This window comes from Zootoca vivipara, chromosome 6, assembly GCF_965207765.1.
Source record: "Zootoca vivipara chromosome 6, rZooViv2.hap1.1, whole genome shotgun sequence".
NCBI classification, from domain to species: Eukaryota; Metazoa; Chordata; class Lepidosauria; order Squamata; family Lacertidae; genus Zootoca; species Zootoca vivipara.
This window is the reverse complement of record NC_142589.1, coordinates 68,646,942-68,673,988: the sequence shown is the minus strand read 5'-3', so window position 1 is coordinate 68,673,988 and position 27,047 is coordinate 68,646,942. Positions and strand designations below refer to the sequence as shown.

General features: G+C 45.9%; 3 protein-coding genes across 5 annotated transcripts in view; 1 reads left to right on the top strand and 2 right to left on the bottom strand.

The window, feature by feature from the left end:
- LOC118086744 (uncharacterized) overlaps nucleotides 1-3,200 on the top strand; it is a 35,900-nt gene extending 32,700 nt beyond the window's left edge. For all 3 annotated transcript variants that reach the window (XM_060275689.2, XM_060275687.2, XM_088671140.1), the window contains one exon: nucleotides 1,451-3,200. In XM_060275689.2, the coding sequence (XP_060131672.2) occupies nucleotides 1,451-1,476 (26 nt within the window). In that variant the 3' untranslated portion in view covers nucleotides 1,477-3,200. The remainder of the gene's footprint in view (nucleotides 1-1,450) is intronic.
- Nucleotides 1,930-11,478, bottom strand: LOC118086745 (alpha-tectorin-like). Its single transcript, XM_060276448.2, has 3 exons — nucleotides 10,719-11,478; nucleotides 8,492-8,775; nucleotides 1,930-5,003 (listed from the first exon to the last, which is right to left on the bottom strand). The coding sequence occupies exons 1-3, from the start codon at nucleotides 10,938-10,940 to the stop codon at nucleotides 4,994-4,996; spliced, it is 516 nt and encodes a 171-aa protein (XP_060132431.2). The 5' UTR covers nucleotides 10,941-11,478; the 3' UTR covers nucleotides 1,930-4,993.
- LOC148685392 (IgGFc-binding protein-like) lies at nucleotides 11,005-26,557 on the bottom strand. The gene is made up of 11 exons (XM_088671325.1): nucleotides 26,407-26,557; nucleotides 21,892-23,127; nucleotides 19,830-20,170; nucleotides 18,710-19,283; nucleotides 16,548-17,152; nucleotides 15,574-16,141; nucleotides 14,116-14,702; nucleotides 12,918-13,491; nucleotides 12,299-12,498; nucleotides 11,555-11,696; nucleotides 11,005-11,021 (listed from the first exon to the last, which is right to left on the bottom strand). Exons 1-11 carry the CDS (start codon nucleotides 26,555-26,557, stop codon nucleotides 11,005-11,007), a joined length of 4,995 nt encoding a protein of 1,664 aa, XP_088527451.1.
- Between the last annotated feature and the right edge of the window lie 490 nt (nucleotides 26,558-27,047).

Below are 27,047 nucleotides of genomic sequence, written 5' to 3'. Positions count from 1 at the left end.
TAATCAATTTTCCCCCAATGCCTGCATGTCTTATTTCACTAATCCATTTAATGATCCCCCACTGCTTAAGTCAATGGGCAAGGGTACAACCCCCCCTCCAAAAAAAGCAACTGGAACATAAATTATGGCAACTGGATACTTGGTTGTTTAAGAAAGTAGGTTTCTACTGGTGCTATTTATGCTGCTCTGTTGAGCATCTCAACGTTGCACCCCATGACCCAAGCATGGAGGAAGAAGGAGGAGAACGAACAGTTTTTGGGGGCCTGTTGATGCTGGAAGACTGGGCCTCAACTGTAAACCCATTACCATTGGGGGAGGTGTCAAATTGTAGCTCATGCTTGAGGGTGTTAAGGTAAACATATTTCCCTTATTTATGATTTCTCCTCTTCTTTCCTCCTCTTTTCTTTCTTCCGTTATTTCATCTTTACTTCCTTTTAACTCTTTTCTTGCTTTCTTCTCTTCACATCCTGCCTTTCTTCCCCCTCTCCACAATACATTTTCCCCTAGAAGCAGGACTCAGTCTAAACAAGGACTGCCATGGCACTGCTTAAGAACCAGCGGACTTTTCCACCCTAGTGCTCTCCATGTGGTCTGGACTACATCCTGACCATTGGTCATACTGGCTGGGGCTGCCTAGAGTTGTTGTCCAAAGAATCTGGAGGGTACCAGATTGGGGAAGAATGGTATACAAAGTGCTTCTTTACCATCGTAGCTCTGTGGTAGAAAGAATGTTTTGCATGCAGGAGTGGGGCAAGGGGAAAACTACTCTGACACATGCCTAGAAATAGGGTTGCCATACGTCCAGAATTTCCCAGCATAGCTGCCAAGTCTCCCCTTTTTTGAGGGAAACCCCCAGATTTTAATCCGTTTCCCGCTGTTATCCCGAATAGAAAAAAATCCTGGAAATCCCCCGGATTTCCTACCTGCCAGGGAGGCTCCATTTTGGGTGCCGCTCTGCCCATGCCTGGGCACCAGTAATTGGGCAGAGCGGCACCAGATTTTGTTACTACGCATGTTCAGACATGCGTAGAAGCAACTTCTGGTGCTGCTTCTGCATTTTTCAGCGGAAGACTTGGCAGCTATGTTTCCCAGACATATCCAGAATACTGCATTTGTCAGCAGTGTCCAAGCAGAAATCAACTAAATGTTCAGGAAATTCTAGGCATATGGCAGCCCATGTTGGCAGTGCTGATTTCCCTGATTTTCTCTTAAAATAGCTCAAAAATGGCAATTTTATGACATGAGTAGAAGTGTGGGCAAGCCTCAACAGATTTATTCATCCTTAGCAGTGGCTCTTTAGGGTCTCCTGTTAAGAACAATGTCTATACACAGTTTGGAATTGCCCACCATGAGGCATGCCCAAGTATGGGTATACTCCCACCAGGGATTTGGAATACTGTTGTTTGATATACAAGGCACTGAATGCTCTATTATTCCCTTATATTTTTAGCTCGTTTTAAAATCCACTCCTACTGAAACCTAGAATCAAGATCACTTTTGGATGCCAACCCCTCTGAGGCAATATCTGGACTGGTATCGTGACAGAAACAGCTTCTCCCTGACTGAATCCCAGGGAAAGGACAGGCAGCTGGTTTCCTGAGCACAATAGAACATCTCTTGCTGTTAAAAAAAATGTACTTCCTTGCAGCAAAGCGGATCGGGTTCACCAGCTCAGAAATGCTGAGATTCAGCCCCACAGAGATTGTACATAAGTTCGGTCACTAGCTAGCCTCTGCTTCCTTGAATTTGCATTGTTTGATGTTTTCAGTTTGTCTCACTAGCTTATTCACATTTGACTCAAAGTGTCACATAGCATACCTAGAGGGGTCCCTCTGCCAAACAGTACAACACATTCCAATCTGATGTGTGATAGCTGTTCCCCAGGTACACAGCAAAGTCTTTCTTGGTTCAAGGCTACAGCTGTCTTTGGGGCATGGCAACAGGTGTTTCACAGCAATGTCTTGACCCAGACCAAGTTGAATCTAACAGACAAATCAATAAAAAGCTTTTAGTAAAGGCCTTGCATTTGTGTGAGTCCATCTTGACAGCCTTTTGGCAATATCATGATTTCACACAGCTGCCTGGGCTACAGTGCTGGGCAAAGGAGCACTGAGAGTGCCACCAGGTCTGGATGATTGTAGCTGGCATTTGGGTCAGTGCTAGGCTTTCCACAAGGACGTAGTCCATCAGCAACTGCCCAGGTTTTCCTGGGTTGGAGTGTGTGTGTAACAAGTAGGATTGCTAGACAAGAACTGGTAGTCATGTTAAATGGAAGAGTATTTAGTGAGAGGGAGCAAATAACCCCAATTCATTGTTTCTGTAAACTGTTTTGGAAATAGAAAAGCAATAGAAAAAATGTGTTAAATAAGCAAATAAATTGCCTCATAAGAAGACTCCCACAGGACAAAAATTGACCTGATGATCATATTTTGGTGGTGCTGTTCCTCATGGCCAGTATGTAAAACATGACAACCATTCAAATGGTTGATGATTGCTAACACTGCCTCCAACTCTTTCGGTTTTCTCCTTCCTCCAATCTTGATCAAGACTTAAAGCCTCGGGCTTCCTGCCAGTGCTGCCCTTCCACAATTTGCCCATCTCACCTAGATGTAGCTCAGACCTGTAGGCTGTAGACCAGCCTTTGTCAACCTGGTGCCCTCCAAATGTTTTGTAGTACAACTCCCATCACAAAGTGACCACTCTGGATCCTGAGTGAGACCTTGTCAGCATATAACACCTCTGCTCAGAGATCTGCACTAGTTGCCAATTTGTTACTGGGCCAAGTTCAAGGTTACTAGTGGTATGTAAAACCCTTAATGGCTTGAGACTAGTTTAGTTGCAAGATCACCTTACCCCATATATGCTCATTTGACCATTGGAACTTGCACTGTTACAGATCCCGCATATTACTCGTCCCATACCTATTGAAATTGACCTTTTCGTGTGGCAAGGACTACACTTATTCTCTGCCTATTGAAAACAGGCAGGCCTCTTCGCAAGCCTATCCAGACAAAAATATGTTGACATGTTTTAATCTTTTTTACTATATATATTAATTATCTTTAACTGTTTTCGTTGTTTTCAAATGGTTTTATTGATAATTTCAATATTTCTTGTAAACTGCTTAGAGGTTCTACTACAATCAAGCGGTATATAAACTTTGTTAAATAAAAATAAATTTTCTTAGGGTTTTTATGTTACTTCGGGTTTTGTGCTGCATTACACGCTTCCAAACAATATGTTCATACAAACTGAAATGAGTGTGACATTTTCTCTTCTGTGCCCACAACACGCCCGTTCATGTGGCTCCACAGCAAACTAAACTAGGTGGACTCAGGTACAGAAAAAGATGGAGGCCCTCTGGTCACAGTATCACATTTTTATTGTCAGCTGTGGCAGGAGGGAAACTGGGGACAAGATAAGAAAGGAATATTGCTAATGGTGGTGAGTTCAGTCAGAGTAAAAAGACAAAGCTGCCTCAGAGCTCCAGGCAGCAGAGTCTAGGAACTGTTTTGTGACAGACAGCTTGCATCTGATGATACACAAGATGGAGTCTATTGCTCTCCAACTTCTCAGAGGCAAATGCAACACGTGTTTTGAATAAGCAGACTCCATACAACTAGCCACTAGGCGACATACGCAAGAGGTGCCAAGGATGCTATATATCATCACAAGCATGAAGTAATATTTGAGGTTCTTCCTTTGTGTAGCTTTTTGTTGTTTTTATTTACCTCAGAAATTTTACCTCAGAGCAGGGATGGCCCTACAATTAGGAGGAAGCTAACCAGGGAGGGCAGCAGCAACAGTCACCTTTCCTGAATCCCCAATAATTCCCCTCAGTGTCCACATGGTATCTCATAATCTGACCCGCTGCCTCAGAGGCAGTGAGGAATGCTATCCTGTCACCAGCGCTGAGGTCACCAGCACTGTCAGTCTGAAACATGAAATGGGTAAGTGGGGTGAGGGGATGCCATCTTGCCCTTTGTATCAGAAAGCAAACTACCTTCAACCATTGCGGGTGTATTTCAGTTAATACATGCAGTACGCAAATTAAACTATTCATGGCACAATCCACTGCCCTGTTCTGGAAAACTCATCTCATTCCTCAGTTAGTTGGACTGCTGATCTACCTGAGGAGACTGTCATGGATGGTGTATTGAAGGGCCTGTTCAACAGCAGTGTCCTGACTGAAACATTCTCCTCAGAGAGGCTGGCCTGGTTCCATTTTCCAAACACTTTTAACTTATTCTTGCCTGTGCCTTAAAACTCTTTGTGTTGGTTTAGGGGACCAGCTGCTTCAATCTATTCACATGTTTGCTGTTTTATTTTATTGTACAGTTGACTGTGTTTATCGTAAGGCCCCCTGATAATGCAATGTTTAAATAAAAACATAAATTGAATCGAGCCTTTGACACAAGAGATGTGTGCTTTCAGGACTCACCATATTCCTGTGATGGTGATCTGTTTTAACTGTTTTTAATTCTGAATTTTAAATTGTTGTAGCCCAACCTGGGGCCTGCTGGCAAACGGTGGGTAATACATTAATCAATTAATTAATTAATTAATTAATTAATAGCAACCTGAGGAGTATTTTTTAACTTTCAGTGAGGGGATCAAAATACAGAAAGCTATGCCTAGCCTTCTTTCACAACTTTCCCAGGAATGGTGCTGAGGGAAACGTCCCCCCCCCCATGTACCCATCCCTTTTCTAAAAGTTGAGTCATTGTTACATATTTAGACTCAAGAGAGATTAAGACAAAATTAAGCCAGATGACTTTATTAGGCATAATCTGTTCTCTCTCACATACCTTTAATTAAAAGATCTGAAGAAATAGATTTACTGAACAAAGTGATTCTAACGAGATTTTGCCAAGGATTACCCAAATTCTAGGATTAAATTCATCATTTCACCAATCACCCAAACACCAGTTTCCCCTTAGGACAATTCAATAGCTTCAGTCTGGAACTTTCAGTTTACCAAGTGAATCTTCTCTCACGCCACACTGAGAAGGGAAAAGAGAAAGCGAGAGAAAGTAGCCGTTAGAACATAAAATGGACTGAACCAGTGGTGCAGTCGAGCAATTTGGGACTCAATGGTCTTATGGGACATCTCTTTTTTAGGTCCTTCAAAATGTCACATTTTCTATTTGGGATCCCTCCAGTTCACCGTACTGAGTGGATCCATAGACTTCCACCCCCAAGTCCCACCTGATGGCATTGCTAGACCAAACAAGCCTCTACTTTAGTAAATTCAGTAAAGCTCCTAATGTAATAATTGCTGAGTTTGCTCCCATTCAAGGCAGCAGGGGGAACCCTGTGCTCCCTTGGTGTTATTTCTTTCTTTCTTTCTTTCTTTCTTTCTTTCTTTCTTTCTTTCTTTCTTTTGGCCAGGGATTCTGAGCACTCCCATGTGCCTGGATCTACCTACATTTTAATTTAAAAACACACATGATTATAGTGTTTCTCTGTGGCATCATGAGAACATAGGAAGCTGCATTATTCTGAGTCAGACCATTGGTCCATCTAGCTCAATTGTATCTACCATGAGTGACAATAGAGGTTCAGATAGGAGTTTTCCCCAGTCCTGCCTGAAGGCATTAGGAATTGAACATGAAACCTTCTGCATGCAAAGGAGATGCTCTACAACTGAGTTACTTCCCTTCTCCAAATCAAAATGGTGGCTGGACCCAACTGCTCCTGTCAGAGAGGTCTGCTAGAGGAACTTGGCCCAAGCCCACCTCAAGCCTGGTTGCCTAAAACCTTGTTTTGCACATTGATGAATAATTGGAACATGTTGCACAGTAAAATAATTTGCAATATGTATATTGGGCGACACACACAAAAGGAGTTGATTCAGAGCCCCAGGAAGAGCGGGGTGGTAGTCGCGGGGGCCATCTTAAGCTCCATCGTTACCCTCGCAGCAGCGAAGCTTCGTGCCGGCGGCAGAACGCAGCGGATTCTTTCGTAACAAAGGACATTAATTTGGAAACCGTGAGTAAAAGATTATAAGAAGAGTTAACAAATTTGAAAGATTTGGCCACGGATGAGGTTAAAAAAGGAGGTCGACCTCTCCTAATTGTGAGACTGTGACACAGTAAACAGATCCCCTGTCAGGAAGAGAAGGAAGCAACTAATTTATTAACAATTGGACTTTGAGCCCTTTGAAGCCGGGTCCAGGGATCCGGAGGCTTCGGCGATTGACTTTGAGGTTTGGAAATTACAAACTTTTTACAAGTGATTGGACTGAGGACAAATTAACCAGATCGGGCAAAAATGGAGTACAATGTTTCGGAATAACCCCTCCGCCATTTCCTGCAGTGGGGCTGGTGGGTTTCCCACGGGAATAGCACAGGCAAGATGGCTTCAGACCCAGCAGCTGGAAAAGAACAATTTTGGCAAAGAATATTCGCAGAGCTGCGTGACATAAAAAAAGGACTGAATGTTTACACCAATTTATTGCGGGAATGCGCTTCGTCGCTGGACCATAAAGAACAATCAACAGAGGTGAACAGAGAAAGCAGCACGGAAAGAAGAATTAATACAGAAGTGGAAAGACTGGAGGTGGAGGATATAAAGAAAGCACCAACACTGAACAATTTAATGATACAAGAAGAATTGACACAACAGGAAGAGGAAGAAGAAGAAGAATGGCAGTATGTTCCACAAGTGGGAGATGTGGAACAGAAAAAGGACTGGACTCAAAATCTCCTCAAAGATGAGCCAGAGAGGGCTCCTGTCCTCCTAGTGAGAGAGGGAGGGTAGGGTGCCCCCTGGGAAGGTAGACAGAAAAGTACAGGTGGGAAATGGCAGAAGTGGGAGGAAAGGATTTGGTGGAACCTGTGGGAAAGGGTGGGAGTGGGTTAATAGATTTTAAATGTGGTTAGAGAGGGATGATTGAAATGGCCTGACACTGGTATGCTATATGGACTTTCGCTACAATCTTCTGGAATATCTGGACCAGGGGGGGAGGGGGAGCAATGTTATAATGGTTTGTAACAATTTATGATTTAAGAATTAATATTAGAATGATGATTGGTTGTTAATAAAAATTATAGACAGAAGGGAAAAAGTTATAGAATGTAGAAAGGGACTTAGAAGTATAGGATTTGGGGTTAGAAATAAGAATAGAGATTTGAGAAAATAATATGTAAAATTGGCATAAGTACAATGAATACTGTCTAAATAATATTCAATTAGGGACCCAAGGGGGGGAAGGTAGAGGGAGTCCAAAAGGTGTTGATTAAGACTTAGAGATATTGTTTCTTGATAATTTTTTGTTTTATATTTGTTTTTGTGCTTTTTGCTTTTTTTTTCTTGCATTTTTTTTCTTTTTTGTATTTTTGTATTTTTTTTCTTGTAATTTTTGTAATGGGTAAGTGTGTGTGTCTGTATGTTTTGTATTTCTGTATGTGTGTGTTGGAAAATCTTCAATAAATTCATTTTAAAAAAAAAACAAAAGGAGTTGATTCAAGTGCTTGAGAAATCCAACCATGACACAATTTGATGAGATACTAACTAAGAAGCCATATCACAGTGGTTCTTCACAGTGTTTTATTTTCCCTTTTGTAAGTCATTTTATGGTTATTTAAGGAGAATTTTTGAACACCCTTCAAAATCATCCAATTTAATTTTCTCTGCTGTTCTTAATAATGAATGTTGTATTTTAACTTTGTTATTGTATATCTGTTTCTTCTTGTTAACTGCCTTGTGGGGGCTTGTTAGGGATGAATGTTGGTGTGTGTGTGTGTGTGTGTGTGTGTGTGTGTGTGTGTGTGTGTGTGTGTCTATTACTAAGTTTGCTGACAGAAAAGCACAGAACATTTATGAAAGAAGCCCATATGGCTTGCCTCGCCTGGTGTGCTCTTCATTTCATACAGGTTTTCCCATTCATGTCAATAGAAGGGGCAATACTACCTACCCATACCCATGAGAACAGAGAAGAGTTGCTTCCACTGAAATGAATGGGTAAATCATACCAGTTGGGAACTCCACATATATATTCGAATCCCATCACTTGCAAGGGACTGCATAATTCCAGAGCATTTCTGAAGATCCAGTTGGTTGGATCTCATCCAGTTTTAAGAAAATAGTCTGTCAGACCAATTTTTAAACCACTCTAATTTCGTTGGATTTGTGGTTTTGTTGTTTAGATAGCAATCCAACTCATTCCTTACTCGACTGAAGGGCCTGCTACTGCCTTCCCCACCAGTGGTGGAGCCAAGTAGAAAGCTGCCAAGCCTTGGTGGTGGCAGCAAAAAATCTGGATTGCTATGTTACAGCCAACCTTTTAAATTGGATCATCTTGGTGGTAGTGGTGAAGTGTGAGAGGGGGGAGGGGAGAGAGAGGGAGGGGGAGGGGGAGAGGGAGAGAGATTTGAAACCTCTTATGGGGCACCATATCACCAACATGCTTTTGCAATTGTCAGTGTAGCTCTTTTTGATGGCCTCCATTCACTCATCCACAAGGAGGAGCATTCAAAAGCTAACTTACCAGGGGGTGAAATCTCTGGCTGTCCAAGATGTCAGCAACCCAGGAACATCAGTTACTTTCACTTCATTTGGACCAATTAGGTCATCCGTCTGATCATTGTTGAAGTTTCCACACGCCCCACATACTTGTCCTTTCAAATCTGGACTAGCAGTCACCTGCACCCCTCCAGCTAGGTTCAGTTTTACTTGAACTTGAGGTGAACTCAGGGTGATGACTTCACCATCCAGATTAAATATTATTGACTCTGTGATTTTGGATGGGATCTGAACTGGCAGCCCATTCACCTGAAAGACACAAAACAGTTAAACAGGGACAGAGAAAAGAAAAGCATACAGTGAAACAGGGTTCTCTTCCAAGTGCTTGGCATCAAACTAGAGCTATAAGGTTTAACTGGTTTAATCTGGAAGACTGGGGATGGGGTACATGGGACTACAACTCCCATTATCTTTGATCATTGGCCATGGTTTTGGGATGATGGGAGCTGGAGTCCATTAACATCTGAAGGGTCATAAGTTCCTCATTCCTGCAGAGTATACTGATTTGTTGATGACTGAGAGCAGCCTTGGGGGCTAGACCCTGCGCCACTACATGCAGTGGTTAGGCGAATGCCACTGGTCCCCATGAATACCATGATTTTTGTGGTGGCAGCCATGTTTTGTTTTTGTTTCTTACCCACATTGTGATTGAAATTCCAGTTCAGATCAAGGGAATGCCCAAGTGGAAACTCAGACAAGGAGGGCCCTGGGACAGCATCTTTCATTTTCCAAGGGCACCTAGAAAAGCTCTGTTAAGGGCCCCATGTTTGATTACATTTATATCCTACCTTTTCTTCAAGAACCGTATGGTGTTGTACATGATTCTTCACCACCACCCCTCATTTTATTCACATAGGTTAGCTACCCCACCCCGTATTTTTGGGAGCCTTGTAAGAAGCTGCTGCAAAAGAGTGAATGTGACTAACATCATGAGATGCCAAAGGGGCAGTGATTCCTTGGGGAAGCTGGAGCCTAGGCATTTGATCAGACTGATTTTATCCTTGGATAATTGTAGCCAAAATAGTAGTAGTGGCTAAAATAGGCTAGCCATATTTCAAAAAAGTAAAAATTCTTTTTTTAGGAAACCACTGTAGTTGTTGAACTTTTTTTTTTTTTTTTAAAGGAAGCTTCCTCTTTCTGGCTAGGCCCTGGGTGGCATATTTCAATTCTGAAAAGCTGGCCTGTTATGGGCTCCTTCACAAGGGAGGGAGAGATTTTAGATTTAGATTTGCAGAGTTGGAAGGGACCCTTAGGGTAATCTCGTCCAACTCCCTGCAATGCAGGAAACTTTCACCCAACGCATGGGACTCAAACCCACAACCCTGAGATTAAGAGTCTCATGCTGAGCTAGAGAGAGAGAGAGAGAGAGAGAATGCTTAATGCACACACACACAGAGAGAGAGAAACCTCCCTGCTCAGCCTGCTCAGAATTCCTTTCCTAAAAGATGTGGAGCATTTCAATTCAAGAGATTGTTTTTTGGGGGGGGGGGGGAGCAGACAGAAAACAAAACAAAACCCGGGTTGCCATACATCCAGGAAATTCCTGACATCTCTTAAAATTCAAAAATTCCCCCTGGACACCATTTTAGGTGTCCAATTTGCTGACATGACCGGAATTTTCCAGACGTATGGCAAGCCTAGGCTAAAACATCCAGGACAAAGGTGAAACTGCTCAAACATCCTTGTCATTTTTGCCACTGCTAGGAGAAGTAATGTTGCAACATTGATACTACAAAAATGTTGGTGAGGGGTTGTTGTTTTTTGCCATTACATTAACTTTATGTTGCTTCTTTATTATGGCTGTTAATATGAAATTATTCTCGCAATTGTTGATTTTATGATGTTGTGTTCTCATAAGCCACAACATAATTGTCTGTGTGTGTGTGTGTGTGTGTGTGTGTGTGTGTGTGTGTGAGAGAGAGAGAGAGAGAGAGAGAGAGAGAGAGAGAGAGAGAGAGAGAGAGGAAAAGCAGCATACAACTAAAGTGGTTGTGGTGGTGATGATTATAATACAGTGACTGACCCAAAGTCATGGCAAAGTGGGGGATTTGAACTATAGTCTCCCAAGTCCTACTGGCACACTTTTAACCCCTGCAGCACCACACCGACACTCTATAAAAATAAATATTGTATAAATAAATATTTAATACATAAGTAAAACTTTTCTTTTTCTTTTTCAGCTTTCTACTTACCCAGGCCTCCTTCTGTCTATTCACAGTAATAAATAGACCCTTGTAGAAGAAATAGAGCAAGTTGGCAGTGACTACTCCATTGGGTGGACATGACGAAACCTCCACAATCACACGGAACCAATAATCTGACTTGATGTCACAAAGGGAAGTCAGTTGAAAGGTGCCAGGAGCAGGGACTTTTCCAGAAAGGCCATCAAAGGTGGATAGTTGAGCTCCGGGCATCAGGGAGCAGTGGTACTCTTGGGAATACAAGTTTGAAGATATACGACCTGAAGTGTATGAAATTTCAAAAGCCTAAGCTTTCTGGAGCAGGACAAAACCAAGACATTGCCCTTTTCTATGTGGAAGATTTGGAACTACCGGTAGTAGTTTAAGAGTTCTGCTTCCTCCTCAGTCTTCTCTTTACTACGCTCAACATAACCAGTTCTTTAAGACTTTCTTCATAAAACCCTTTATAATCTTTGTTGCTCACCTTGAAACCTTTTCTATTTTGTCAATAATCTTTTATTGTGGCACTGTGAACTGTGACTCCCTACTTAGAAACATTGGAAACTGCAATAGTCAGAGCCATTGGTCCATCTAGCTTTATGTTGTCTATGCTCACTGGCAGTGGCGTTCCAAGATTTCAGGCAATGGACATTTCACGGTTGACCTAGAGTTGCTGGGAACTGAACAACCTTGAAAAGTGCTTTTTTTAAATTTAAAGGAAGTTCCCAATGGTACCAATGGAGGGCTGACTCTATAATGCCCTATCAATTAGGAACCCAAGAAAATATAGAGAATCCAACGGTGTTTATACCTCCCATTCACAAAAACAAGTAATGATGAAAAGTTACCTTTCCCATAGCATTGCATGATGCCATTCATCACCTCGCAAGTTTCTTCTCCTTGGCAAGTGATGGCCTCACAACTGAACCCTCCAGCTGCAGTGCAGATGCATTTCTCCTTACAGTCATTGAACACCACAGGTTCATTAGGCTAGGAATTAAGAGATAACAATGGCATACAGGGGGAAAGGGTCAGAGAACACAGCCTAGGACCACTTGGAAAAAGAAAGATTTCCATAGTAAAGGAAACCACCATTAAAAACATTAGACGAGCCAGGCTTCATCTGGCCACTGGGCATCGAGACCAGAATTCTGTTCTCACAGTGGCCAACAAGAAGCCCTATAGGAAAACTGCAAGCCAGATCTGAGTACAACAAGATTCTTGCTCCAGCAGCAGAGATAGAAGCTAGCCATCATGACTAATAGCCATGGGTAGCTTTCTGCTCCAGAAATGTGACTAATCCTCAAATCCTCTTTCACACAGTGGAATGTATGTGTTAATGTTTTAGTAAGTAATTTGTATATTTGTGTGTTTGTATGTATGTATGTACATTTGTTGAGTTATGTGTATGTCGGTGGTTGAAATTAATAAAATTTAATATTTTTTTTAAAAAAACCATTCAAATTAGTGGCCATCACTGCCTCTTGTGGGAGTGAATTCCATAGTTTAACCAGAGATGCCTGACAAAAAAGGTTGTGTATAGGCAATCCAATACTGTCCCCATCACCACCACAGCCCCCCTCTCCACATACCGGGAAATATCTGCCACGCTCAAAGCAACCACACTCTTCCAAGGAGATGCATTTGAGGCCATCAAAGAAGAAGCCAGCATCACACTGGCAGCCCTCGACACAGTATTCCGGGCATCGAATGTGGTCAGTCAGTCCAGCACAGTTGGTTTCACAGATGTTGGAACAAGTGGTATAATAACTGTTGGCAGGGCAAGTCAGGGCTGCAAGAAAAAGGACATAGAGGAGGGTTAATGGGGAGGGTGCCTCATATAGCAGACGCAGCAGAATTAAACCTGCCTGCTTTGAATGGGCATATGTGATACTGGCCAGAGCAATGCTAGGCAACAAAAAGACCAGGTCACAGGACCAAGGAGATTTCCATCTTGAAGACGTGGAAGGAAGCAATGGAGGTTGATCCATTAGAGATGATGGGACGCTGGTCCAACAACCTCAGTCGGCCCCTAAGAAGTCTTTGCCTGACCACCTTCTCGCTTACAACAAGTCGGCAGTGGCTCTGCCTGTCATTTCCTCTGGCACATCTTTCTGCTAGTCTCCCTGCCTTCCTCCCTGCTTGTCTCAATGGGTAGCAATCACCACTGGGGAAAAAGGAAAGCAGAATCAAGGTTCTCTTGGTACTCACGGCAGAAGGTTGCACTTCTCCAAGGCTCAATAGGGACCCTGGCCTCCTGGCAGGCTTTCATGTAGCTCTGGAGGCTGTGGCACAGGATCTGTTGGTCACCACCTCCTACACACAGGTCATTGATGCAGTTGTCCAGATATGGCTCGGGCTTCACTATGGCATGGCACGCACTGAATGGACCATTGGATGCAGTGAGGAGCCCACAGGAGCTGGGCTGTTTGAAAGCTTCTTTCTTCTCCTCCTCACAGACTGCGCAGCCCTCTGCAACACACCCATCTGTGCATGATACGCCCACAACTGGAATTTTCCAGGCAGCAGCAAATTTATTCACATCAGTGACCACGGTGCCATCAGGGAGCTGGAGATCATCACTCTTGTCTCCATTGTAGTTCCCACACAAGCCGCCTACGTAGTCCTGGTAGATGCTGGGAATAGTGAGCCTCACGTGGGAAAACTGATCATAGGTCAGTGCAAAGCCAAAGGTGGAGACTATTGTGATACTGACCCCATGCTGAAAGATTCTGAGATGCCCAGAAAAAAGATTCACAGGGAGGTGTTGCGATACTCCATCCACCTGAAGAAATAAAGGGGTTTGGCCTGCTGAGTAGGGTGTGCTATGCAGAATAAGGGCCAATCTAGCCAAGATGTCATTCACACAATCAGCAGCTGGCTATTTAGAAATAAATTTCAAGCTCATATGGAATGGACCTTGGCGAGAGGGGTAGGGTTTTTAACCTTTTTGCCCTCTGTCATGCTCCCAAACTAGATTAGGTCATCTGCAGCTGCAATTTTGTTGGGCTGGGGAAGGTAAGCTTCCATTCACTCAAATGGGATCTCTTTTTCAATGCAAGGAGCAAACACAGGGAGGGTGATTCAGATTTGGAAGTTTAGCAGTGGGCGGGGGTGATGATGATGATGTGTAAGGCCTCCCTACCACACACACTCACCCAGCAGTGTACAAACTTGGATTAGGCTACCGAGCCTGCAATTGACTTCTTAGAACCATTCACAAAGCAGTTATGTGTGTGAAAACTACTGCTTCTACTTTGGCCCTAAAAGATGGGTGATGAGCAAGTTGTTTCCAAAACAATCTCCTAACCCACAGGCAAATATCTCAGGATGATCCTGGATACAGAGTGAAGAGGAGATGAACATCCGCCCACCAAGCTTGTCCACTTAGCAACATTAAGAGACTCACCAGCACTACTCCCCATTTGTTCCTCAGCAGCGTAAGCTGAACGCCAAGGACCTCCACAGAGACCATCGTGGGAAGTGTGATCTTCCCATTACCCCAAGGCTCATTCTTGACAATAACAGCTAGGGGTTTCAAGCTCTCGTTCGGCTTCTGCAGCTTGGTTAAGAAGTAGGTGCAGGTGCCCTGGAAGTTAATGATCCCACCATCAAAGGACAGATAGAGGTCACCAAGAACCGAGCAGGTGGCGTTTCCAACTGGGTAGCACTTGCGGTACCCTTCCACTGTTTTGCATTCTTCATTGGGGGTGCAGGGAGCGGTATGACACACCACGTTTCCACCGACCTCGCACCTGCAACGTTCCTCGCAAGTTGGATAGAAATATTCCAAGGCTGGATAGTAGCGTCCCTTGTAGAAGCATCCGCACTCAGACATAGGGACGCAAGTGTCAGCGCTCCTGACAAAGCCCTCATTGCAAACACAGTCCTCCTCACACTTCTCTGGGCATTGAGGCGGGACATGCAGGCTGCTGCAGGTCTGGTCACAGGCCTTGGCACAATGTTCATAGTGACTGTTTAACGGACAGGGTGGGGCTGCAAGTGCAAAACGGAGAGGTTAGCCAATGTTATGCTTTAGTAGCCTGGTGCAAATCTTGCATCTACAAAGCAGTAGAGGCTGGTCCATGCGGGACAATGTGGACCTGCCCCACCAAACTCGGCCTGGCTTTACCCATCCCCACCAGAGTGCCTTGTTACTTCCAGCCAGGGCAATGGGCCGCAATAGCTGCCAGCTTCCTTCCCCTAAGACTTTGTGTTGGCCCCGTATAATCCTGGAAGGAGGAGGATGGGGAGAAAAACTAGAATTTGTTGTCTCGGTTTCTCATTGTTTCTGGCTCCACCTACTGTTGGGCTCCCTACCACTCCTGCCATCACTGTTGAGAGAGGTTCGATGTGCAGCCACATCACAGGTGCATGGTTGCTACCGGTAGAGAGTCACAAACAGGGGATGGTATGATATCATATTCTCTCAACTTTTGTGGCAGGAGGGGGAACAATAGAAAATGGAATCTTCTTCCTGTCACCCTTTTCCAGCACAGACCACACTGTATTTTGAATTGGACTATGAACTTTTGAAACTTTGAAGGATTATTGCCTGGATCTGCCTAAAGCCCTGTAGCCTGGGCAAGACATATACTGTATTTGACTAAATGTGTGTTTCTCTGTGTGCGTTTTTATAAACAATTTGAAAGGGATTTCTTTGTTAAAAGGGAAACAGAAGGGAGATGATTAATGTCTGTCTGGTGGGCTTGGAGAGTTACCTCTTTCTTCTCTCCTTCCCTCTCCTCTATTTCTTAACTGTTCTTTTATCTGCACTGTTCCTTCCTCTCATTATCTGCCCCTAGACCCTGATGGAAATGAACTTGCCCTTCCCAGGAGGAACTGCTTCAAGCAATGGAACACTCACGGCAGAAGGTTGCAGACCTCCAGGGGTATATCGTGACCCCAACAGCTTGGCAGTTTGTGGCATAGCTAGCGATGGCTGCGCACGTGAAGGCATAGCGTCCCTTGGTGAAACAAAAGTCATAAATACAATCTTGGAAGGCGCCCTCTTCGTCAACCTGGCCGTGGCATTCCCGGAAGGGCCCATCCTTGGCCAGAATAAGCCCACATTCCTGGCCTGCTGCACGCTGCTGGGCTGCTAATTCTTCCATCCCTGGGCATTTGGGGTCCGCTATCTCCTTGCATTTGGGGTCAATGCTCTCAAATCCGCTGCCGCCAAATACTGGCCTATCGGGAGTGAGGATGCTCCCAGGCACAAGGCCATCATCTGCAGGGTTCCCATTGAAGTTTCCACACAGGCCACGCAGGGTGTTGGCATAGGTGTTGGGCACCGTGACTGATACCTCGCCGTTCCAGTTACAGGTCACCACAAGGCCAATGTCAGTGTCAATCACAGCATCCTGGGCCTTCCTATATAACTTGATTCTTCCTCCAGCTGCACTATAGGGAAGGAAGGTGAGCAAGCCGTCGACCTACAAAGACAGGAGAAGATGCTGCTGTTGAAAAAGTGAAAAGGATATTTGGGGCTCTTGTTTCCCACCCCCATAATCTCAACAGGAGGTGCTGCAAACTCAAGTCCAGGGGTCTAGTATGGCTGCGCAAGTCTCTCTATCTGACACCTTTGACCTTTCTGCAGGTCGCACACCCAGCCCCAGCCCCCAATTTGCATCCCCCTTGAGTGCTGGTTTGGAAGCCAATTCCCACTGGTATATGCCCTAGTGTAGTCCTTCCACAATTTAATAGGGAGGAGGATGTGGTCAGAATTAGTTTTTGTTGGCTCTCAGCCAGCGGACAGGGGTGACAATGCAACAGTCCCCTGCAAATGGCACCAGAGGGGACTGATTATCATAACGATATCCCAATGTTAGCTAGACTTACCAAGACTTTGCCGGGATGTTGCCTGCTGACTATAATCTCAACCTCATAGATGTTGACTTGAATACTCCGGGTCCAGGTCACAGCAGCATTCCCCCGGTGTTCATTTTGAACATAGACGCTGAACCCTTCCAGTTCCTGGGGTCTGTTGAAAACCTCAGCAAGCACGTAGGCACAGGGCCCTTGGAAATCAAATCTCTTTTTGTCAAAGGTCCAGTAGTGGGGATCCCCAGATGCAGAGCAAGTGCTGTTCCCAGTTGGATAGCATCCCCGCACGCCTTTGACCACTTGGCACCGTTCTATTGGTTTGCAAGCACTATCTGCACACTCCACCACCCTCCTGGCCGGGTTGCACACACAACGCTTCCGGCACATGTCATCCGCCCAGAAAGCCTCATTGGGGGCATAGGGGCGCCCTTCATACACACAACCGCAGCTGCTCTTGGGGATGCAGGATCCTTGGCTCTGCACAAAACCCTCAAGGCACTGGCAGCCTTCGACGCACACAGCTGGGCAGAGCTTTGGCCCTTGAGCTTGGTCATCCATGCAGGTGGCTGGGCAGGCTGTTCCGCAGAGTTGGTACTGGCTGTTCGGAGGACACTCCAGATCTGTGGGGAAGAGAAGGGGTTGGGTGGGTCGCAGTGGTGATGTTATGCTGACCATACTGGTAACATAGACTAACACAGCAGGTGGATTCTGAATACAAATCTTGAGAATGAGAGCCTGGTCTTCTGCCCTGCCACGCAGTTTCTACACAGAGTGCACTACTGTGTATTCATATTGGATCACATCCCCGCTATGCATCATTTTTTGACAGAATTACAAGCCTGGTAGATGAAGGGAACGCTGTGGATGTAGCCTATCTTGATTTCAGCAAGGCCTTTGACAAGGTGCCCCATGATATTCTTGTAAAGAAGCTGGTAAAATGCGGGCTAGACAATGCTACCATTCAGTGGATTTGTAACTGGCTGACTGACCGAACCCAAAGGGTGCTCATCAATGGCTCCTCCTCATCCTGGAGAGTAGTGACTAGTGGGGTGCCACAGGGTTCTGTCTTGGGCCCAGTCTTATTCAACATCTTTATCAATGACTTGGTTGATGGGCCTGAGGGCATCCTGAGCAAGTTTGCAGACGACACCAAATTGGGAGCGGTGGCTAATACCCCAGAGGACAGGATCAGACTTCAAAATGACCTTAACAGATTGGACAACTGGGCCAAAGCAAACAAGATGAATTTTAACAAGGAGAAATGTAAGGTACTACACTTGGGCAAAAAAAAAAAATAAAAGGCACAAATACAGGATGGGTGACACCTGGCTTGAGAGCAGTACATGTGAAAAGGATCTAGGAGTCTTGGTAGACCACAGACTTGACATGAGTCAGCAGTGTGATGCAGCAGCTAAAAAAGCCAATGCAATTCTGGGCTGCATCAATAGGAGTATAGCATCTAGATCTAGGGAAGTAATAGTACCACTGTATTCTGCTCTGGTCAGACCTCACCTGGAGTACTGTGTCCAGTTCTGGGCACCACAGTTCAAGAAGGATATTGACAAGCTGGAACGTGTCCAGAAGAGGGCAACCAAAATGGTCAAAGGCCTGGAAACGATGCCTTATGAGGAACGGCTTAGGGAGCTGGGTATGTTTGGCCTGGAGAAGAGAAGGTTAAGGGGTGATATGATAGCCATGTTCAAATATATGAAAGGATGTCATATGGAGGAGGGAGAAAGATTGTTTTCTGCTGCTCCAGAGAAGCGGACATGGAGCAATGGATTCAAACTTCAAGAAAGAAGATTCCACCTAAACATTAGGAAGAACTTCCTGACAGTAAGAGCTGTTCGACAGTGGAATTTGCTACCAAGGAGTGTGGTGGAGTCTCCTTCTTTGGAGGTCTTTAAGCAGAGGCTTGACAGGCATATGTCAAGAATGCTTTGATGGTGTTTCCTGCTTGGCAGGGGGTGGACTGGATCGCCCTTGTGGTCTCTTCCAACTCTATGATTCTATGATTCTATGCATTCATAGCACTTTTAGACCCCTTAAGAATTACGGTTTTCCCCAGAGAATCCTGGGAACTGTGGCTTGTTATTTAGGAGACCGTTCACCTTTAAGACCCCCATCTGAAACAAGGCCCCCTTCATCCCCTTCCTTGCCTCGCTTTGCATACTCACAGCAGCCAGAGTCCCTTCTCCAGTCACCAATCTGGGCACCCTCGTTCTGGCAGGCATTGGCATAGGCTGCCAGGATATCACACAAGGACTGTTTGTTGCCTTTGGTGGAGCAGACGTCAAACACACAGTCCGTAAAGTAGATTGTGGGGGGCACCTTGGCATGGCAAGAAGCAAAGGGGCCGTTGGAAACCTTGGTTAGCAGACCACAGTAGGCCTCTGACTCGTACTTCTTGGCCTGATCGGATTCACAAGCCTTACAAGGCCCATTGCAATCATGCCAGCAAAGGCTGCCATCAGTCGTCACCACCCAGCTTTCACCAAAGGCTGGGACGGAGGGGGCTGTGGTGCCTGCAGGGGTTTCGAAATCATCGCTGGGATTCTCATTATAATTCCCACATAGGCCACCAACAGCCTCCTGATAAGCACTGCTGATGGTGACGCGGAGATGGTGATTGCAGTCGTAAGATACTTGCATCTGGAAGTCAGTGGAAATCATGACAGAGGTGCCAACCTGCAAAACTTGCAAGTTCCCATCCTTCAGATAAATGGGCAAGTGTGCCCGGATACCATTGACCTGTATTACAGAGGAAGAAAGACCCAAGAGAGTAAAATCACATTTTGCTCAAGTGAAGCTAAGCGAAGCTAAACTAAGCTAAGCTAAACTAACCTAAGCTAAGCCTCCTTCTGCATCAATTGGGCTACAAGTTTTGGCTATTTTTGGATACAATTGGACACCATCTGAATGCCATGAACCTTAAAAAATTGCATGGATTTGAACCAAATTGGACAAGTTTGTTCCTGAGATCCATGAGCAGGTTTTCCTCTTTGTTTGGTTATGAGAGGGTGACATTTTGAATGAAGATGATGGAAGGAACCTTTAGAAGCTGCACTGATCCTTTGGTTTCTTCTGTTTCCCTAGCCATGTCAGGTACAAATCTGCTGGTGGCTTATATGTAAAGATGTCTCATAAGTCAAGATGGCAGGGCCCCAAAAATTTTCACCAATCTTTTGTTTTACAATTTGAACATGTTCACTAACCATTCACTTACATGGCCGTTATGGACTTGTAAGTGGCATTGAACTTGCCTTCTAAATCAACACTGAATCGATCATCACTCACCTCTACAAAACAATTTTTTGATCTGGTCATGGTGATGGTGTACCCATAAACCTCAGTTGTCACTCCTGAAACATAGGACACTGCTTTGTTCCCCCGGTTTTCATTCTTGGCAAAGATATGGAAAGATGGGAGTCCAAAGGTTTCAGCACGGGTCTTGACAAAAGTGTAGGTGCAAGTGCCTTGGAAGTCATACTTGCGTCCGTCAAAAGTTTTGTAGTGTGGGTCACCCATTGCCCAGCAGGTAGCATTGGAGGATGGCACACAGTTCGGTTGACCATTTATCATCTTGCACACCATGCCTCTACGGCACAGCACATTGCTACAGGTGAGTTCTGGTTCAGCTAGGAACAGGAGGGAGGAAGTTATTTGCAGCACTCTGAACCAATTAGAATTCAAACAAAGTTTGCTACCCCTTTGAAGATTCAGCAAAGCTTCATATTTCTAATTCCAAACACTTTTTCAGATCTAGAAACTAAGAAATTAAACTTACTGATTAATATTGGATGCATATTGCATCCAATGAGGAGTAAAAATATTATTGCAAGCATATTGGGTCAAATCTCTTAAATCTTACTATAGGTCTACAATCAATGACTGATTCCTGCACCACATTGCCCCCCCCCCAGTTCTGCTCCTGCTTAGTGAGACTAGGCATTATTTATACTAGGGGTGGGGAACCTTTAGCTATCCATATGGTTTTGGACTCCATGTCTCATCAACCACAGCAAGACCAATGGTGAGGCATGATGGCAATTGGAGTCCCTTGACACCTGGCGGGACACAGCTTCCTCATCCCTGTTTAAACAGAATACATTTCTTTTCCCTCTTACTCTGAGTGGGGGCATTGACTGAGATTAGAAGCCCAAGTGAATTGCCCACCCCCATGAACCTGGCACTGGCAGCAGGGGTCCCACAGCTGTGTGTGTAGCCATTTCAGTGCTGAGGGGATGCTACCCACTTCTGAATGTCCTCCCACTCTCTGCAGCATGAATCCCCACACAGGGTACAAGCTTTTGGAGTTGTCTTCTGGGAATTGGTAACAGAAGGGTCCTGAGGCTACTGAGAGGCTGCAGCCCCTGCATGCCAGGAAGAAAGTCAAGGCAGGGGGAAGACCAACCTGGCCCCATCAATCAGCCAAAGAAGCAACAGGTGCTTGCTTCCCCCCTCCCTACCTTAAAGCATACAGTGGTACCTTGGTTGTCGAACTTAATCCATTCTGGAAGTCCGTGCGACTCCCGGAAGCGTTCGAAAACCAAGGCACGGCTTCCGACTGGCTGCAGGAGCTTCCTGCACTCAATCAGAAACTGCAGAAGTCGCATCAGACATTCGGATTGCAAAAAACGTTTGCAAACTGAAACGCCTACTTCCAGGTTTGCGGCATTCATGAGCTGATTTGCTTGGGAGCCAAGCCGTTTGACAACCAAGGTACCACTGTGCTCAGCTCTACCTGTCTGTCTGTGCAGAACAGAAGAAAAAGACACCCTAACCCCAACCATTGGTCGAAGGAACAAGAGCCATCAACTGCTATTGAAGAAAGAACGCTAGAGTGGAGGCTGACCTAGTGGGGCACAAGGGTCATTGCCCCGCCAACCTGAGTTTGCCCTCAGCCAGCTTCCACTTGTCTGCCTTCTTACTTGCATCTAGTCCAGAGGATGGCTCTGAGTGTCACCTTCCTCTTACTCTCAGTATAGCATTTGTATGACTCAGAAGCGAGAAGGATGGGGACTAACCTCGAGTTAGCTTGCTCCACCTGTCATTGATTCAACTCCACCTACTATTGGCCTCTCTGCCTTCTGTCTCCACCAGTCCCAATGGAGTCTGGCTGCCACTGCTAGCAAGGGAAGATGTGCCTGGTCTGAACTGGATATAAGCACTCTCTTGTAGCTCCCTACCTTGCTCTGACCTTGAAGAACTGATCTGCCCTTTCTAACTTTTCCCGCTGCTTCCCTTTCCTTGTCTGATGGGTGTCAGAGCCATCATGTATTTTATTATTATTCCTTGTCTGAAAAGCAGGATAAAAAGACAGCAAACACATGGAAAAGTTTTGGAACCTTCTACTTACGGTCTCTGCCGGCACCAGGCGACCCATATCCATTCATACTTGCAATGCCCACACTGATGAGGCAAAAAGGGGACTTGGGGTTTGCCACGATGTAGGGCACAAGTGCATTTGGCAGGTCATATCTCCCCCAAGAGTACTCTGAGCCAGGAACTGGACTCCACGTCACTCCGCTCAGGAGCTTCTCATTCACCGTGAGACCACCAGTCTCCAGACTCTTCACCACCAAAAGAATAGAGTTCTGAAAGCTGACCTGCCCAATCACACTGTACGAGAGGCTGTAACTTTCGATGTATGGTATCCCTATGAAGAAGGTGTCATAACTAAAAGACCGGGTGCTTGCACCATTACTATAGAGGAACAGCTGTACCGGAACATCGGCTGAGAGGTAGATTGGGGTTTTGGGTGAAATCTGAATCTGCTTGACCTCCCCGCCTCCTAGTTTTATCGTCTGCTTTGATGTACCCATCTGGTAGTTCACACTGGTGGCTTGGGATGCTGAGACATAAAGGGTGTCAGTTTTGGTCTGCCAAGGTATAGGAGGGGCCACAAACGTCTTCCCCCAGTTGGACACAGGCAGGAGCTGCTCAAAGACATGGTTGCATTTAGTGTACCTCCACGAACAGACATGGCCGGACAGGACAGCCACTGGTAGCTGAGAGACAATCCTGGTGCCAGAGAGATCACCTTTTCCTTGCAACTGGACTCCAGTGAAAGCATTTAGTGTCACACTCAGTTTACTTCCTGCACTGTATGTTTTCCCATTGAAGTTCACCTGGCTCTTCAGGGTGATATCGACCACATTAGGTCCCTGGGTAGTTAAGACAGCAAACTCTTGTAAATATCCTGCAGGGGCTATGGCAGGACCCACAACATAATGCTCAGTCCCTAAACTGCTCACAGGGTAGAGCAGAGCAGTCTCTGTGCTGTAAGGCTTGGAGCTCAAGGATATCACTGACACATCTTTGTCTGACTGGATCCGGACAACGCTAGAGAAAACTTTGCTGCCGATGATTTCCACAAACTTTGGGAGCTCAACTTGCACCATCTTCCCCTTATCCACAGTGAGTCTTCTTTCAAAGTTCTCCCCCTGTGGGCAGCCTTCGCAAGGGACAGAGACTGTCACGGTGGTCGAGTCAGAGTAAGCGGTGATCTGCAGCTCAAACTTGCCAGACTCTGCATAATTCTGCATATAGGAGGTGACAAAATGTGTCCCGAAGCTCCTACCGAGGCAGGTAACTATAAGGGCAGGCAGAAAAGAGAGTGAAGATGAGGATGGTAAAGGATATTGTAAGGATAGACATGCTCAGTTAGAACGATCTCAGTCCCCTCCAGCCTTCTGTTTGCAATACCAACCTCTCAATGTATTCCCTTGCCCCCTAAAATGAATGCTCTCATCCGGGTCTTCATCTAGCCAGGAACAAGGGCTGTGTACTCCCACTGAGGTACGAATGGATGGCTCTGGTCCACATCAATTTCTCATGTGTTCATTTGTAAGGATTTGTAAGGGCCTTCTGGCGGCAGCGATGGAGTACCAGTATATGTCTGTGCTGCCCAAGGTGGGGGTGCTCCTGAGGGGGGGCGTGGCGCGGAGGGTGCCTTCCCAGGCACGGGGTAGCTGCTCAGGTACCCGGAGCAGTGCGCATGCCCTGCAGCTGGGGACAGAGCAAGCTGCTCACAGGGGTGGAGCGAACCGCTCACGGGGGCGGAGCAAGCCACCCATGGCAGACATTCGGCACACCGCCTGCCCACAACTCCCAAGCCTCCCCCAAGCTGTCAAAACGAAGGGGGAAATTCCGCCGGCAAAGTGGTGCAGCTCCCCCCTTACCCCAACAGCTGGGGGTATTCTTGGGAGTCACAGGTGGGTGGCACACCAAATGTCACCCCCCTCAGTGAAGGCACCCAGGGCAGACCGCCCCCACCCACCCCCCTTCCTACGTCGCTGCGAGAAGTAAGGTTACAGGGAACCAGACAGAGGGCCTTCTCGGTGGTGGCGCCCGCCCTGTGGAACACCCTCCCATTAGATGTCAAGGAAATAAACAACTACCCGGTATCTGACTTTTAGAAGACATCTGAAGGCAGCCCTGTTTAGGGAAGCTTTTAATGTCTGATGTTTTATCATGTTTTTGATATTCTGTTGGGAGCCACCAAGAGTGGCTGGGGTATAAATAATAGATGGTGATGGTGATGGTGATTTGCTGTGTCAGCAGGCGGTTTGACTAGATGAGGTGCTTGCAACTGTTTGATTCCATGCATCTTAAGCACATTCCATCCCAGTTTGCTGTGATCCAGGTTCTGTTCCCCAACCTCCAGTTTAGAGGCCCCAGACCCAGACAACCTCTCAGACCAGGAAGACAATATGACTTCGTAAATGGTTCTCAATGTCCCTACCACCTCAGAATCCTCTGCTTCAGAAAAGTGCATGAGGACATTGAACAAAGAACGGGGCAGTGCCAACCTCAATCTCCAGTTCCAAAGCTGTCATAATACTACAGTCACTTTTGTGTCAAAGCCTCTGAAAAGCAGGGCTGGGGAGCTTGTTTTCCTCCAGATGTTGCTGAATGACCAAGGTTGATGGAAATTGCAGTTCAGCAGCATCTAGAGAGCCAGAGGTCCCATATTCCTGTCCTAAATCATACAGAGACTCTTTAAGGGGGGGGTCATTCACTTTGTAGGCAAAGCTAGCAGCCTCAAGAAGCCCAAACCCTGTTAATGCTCTGGCAGAGTTTGCTAGTTGAGGGAGCAACATTCAAGTTGTTATTGTTGTTGTTGTTGTTGTTGCTGCTGCTGCTGCTGCTGCTCCTACTGCTATCTCTGTGGTGCTAACCACTTACGTCAGAGGTGGGGAAGCTTTTTCAGCCTGGGTAGGAGAGCTGAAAACAATGGCAATGAATTTCACAACTGGCAACCAATGCGCCTCTAGGAGGCTTAGGTTGGTCAGAATTGAGGATACACTTCCAGAGTTGATGCTAAATACATTACTTCTGGTAAATGAACCACCATAGCCACTAGAGGGCCATGGAAATATGTGTCCTGGACTTTTTAGACTTGTCTACCCATGTACAGTCATACCTCGGTTTAAGTACACCTCGGTTTGAGTATTTTCAGTTTAAGTACTCCGCGGACCGTCTGGAACGGATTAATCCACTTTCCATTACTTTCAATGGGAAAGTTCGCTTCAGGTTAAGTACGCTTCAGGTTAAGTACAGACTTCCGGAACCAATTGTGTACTTAAACCGAGGTACCACTGTACTATGTGAAACCAAAGGGGCACATTGGTCACCAGAGGTGATTCTCCCTCCCCCAGCTCTCCTACCCCACTAGGGAACCACATTTCGTTCTAGACAACTTTCTGAGGGCCCCATGGCAAGCTGGGCTGGGCGAGAGGCAAATGTGGGCAGAGCAGCAAATGTAAACCTTACCCTTCCACAGTAGGCCAGTTTCTACACCCGCTCACACACCCTTCTCTATCCTACATCTAGACGTGAGGCAGAGGGGCATCATTAATCTGCTCAGCTGAAGAGCCTCGACAAGCCTCTGGCTGGAAAGGAGACTCTCCCCAGAACTCGAAGAGATCCTCATTTAACTCTGGGGTTGGTCTTCTGTGTTCCAACACCTTTTTTTTTCTACAAAAAAGCACTGGGGGTTCCTCTGTCTCCTAGATAATTGGAGTGTTTTATCTGCTACAACAAGGGTGTCAGGGGGACCTTAAGTTACAACATATACAACAGAAAATAATATTTAGAAGTTATCAGACTCCACTACATTTGTATAGAAAAGGATTGTCTAAGACATCATTTTGTTGGAGCTGTAATAAGGGTAATGCTTCTTTAAAATATATGTTTTTATAATGTCCTATACTTAGTAAGTTTGGGGGGGGGGAGTCATGGATTATATAAATATGACTATGCGGAAAAAGCTAAAATATTCAAAGGATAATATTCTTTTGAACTATATGCCTGCAGGGAATTTAACAACCAGACAGCGTGAATGGATTCTCTGTGGCCAAAAGACTGATAATGCTGCATTGGAAAGATAAATATAAAGCTCCATTTATTCAATGGATTGAAGACCTGACTACACTTGCCATTTATGAATGGGTTACTTATAGACATAGACTTTGCAACAAGAAGTATAATGAAATTTGGAAGTCATTTATACAAAATGCAGTAGGTTAAAAATGGTAATTTTAAACTGTTAACAAAGGTAATACTATTTCCTTTTTTCTCTTTTTCTTCTTTTCTTTACTTTTTCTTTTTTAAAAAAGCATCTGTTTTGTAAAGAAAATAAATAAGAGAAAGAAAGGGGAGGGGGTTCTCTCAAACCCCTATCTGAAGATTGTAGGCAGTGAATCTGGGATCTTCTGAAAATGTTTTATCCTTAAACTACAGCCTTCCTCCTTCCTCCTGAAACATTGCAGCAAACATTTCCTCTGCAACCAAGTTCTCCTCCTCTCCCAGATACTCACATCAGTGGTGGAGCATTTTTTCATAGCATTGGGGGCAAGGGTGTAGCTACCAGCTATGGAATCCAGAGTGGCGGGGGCAGGACGATCCGCCCACAGGGGCGGTGCTGCAATCCACCTCCTCAATCTCGCCTCCACGATCCGTGCATGGCACCACTGCTGCGATCCATGCACAGCGTTGCTGTTGCGATCCGTGCACGGCATCGCCACAGTGATCTCGCCACTGCATTTGCGGCGGCGGGATCAGGGCAACAGTGGAGGGTGCGAGCGTCGCTGCACCGATCCGCCCGGGGGGATTTTGTCACACACACACACCCCAGGGATGGCACCCAGGACGGTGTGTGCACCCCCCCCCACCTTCCTCCGCCAGTGAGTGGGGGGCACGCATGCCAGGGGGGAGAGTGTAATGGGCAAACAGAGCTGCCATGCACCAACCCAGCCTGAGCCACTTTGGCTACCAGAGCAACACCAGCCCCGAGCCGCTTTGCGAGGCTGGAATGATCCTTGCAAAGCGCACCTGGCCCTGCACCGCTTTGAGAGACTGGGATCTCAGGGAGGGTGGCATGAGAAGGATGCCATGCACCCTTTGATCCCAGCCCCACCTTCGAGGGCCTGGGATCGAAGGGTGCATGGCTGTCGTGTCCTCCTCACACCGCCCTCCCAAGCCAGCTCCATGGTGGAGGGCTGGCTCAGG

Bases quoted from the DNA above. Each gene is read 5' to 3' on its own strand.
- LOC148685392 (XM_088671325.1), bottom strand. From the start codon at position 26,557: ATGCCGTGCACGGATCGCAACAGCAACGCTGTGCATGGATCGCAGCAG. The intron at 23,128-26,406 runs GTAGCTACACCC...CTGCCCTTATAG, and splicing joins CACTCTGGATTCCATAGCTG to TTACCTGCCTCGGTAGGAGC. The intron at 11,697-12,298 runs GTATGTGGAGAG...CTTAATTCCTAG, and splicing joins AGCGTGGCAGATATTTCCCG to CCTAATGAACCTGTGGTGTT.
- LOC118086745 (XM_060276448.2), bottom strand. From the start codon at position 10,940: ATGCCCGGAGCTCAACTATCCACCTTTGATGGCCTTTCTGGAAAAGTC. The intron at 8,776-10,718 runs GTAAGTAGAAAG...TGTGTCTTTCAG, and splicing joins ATAGACAGAAGGAGGCCTGG to GTGAATGGGCTGCCAGTTCA.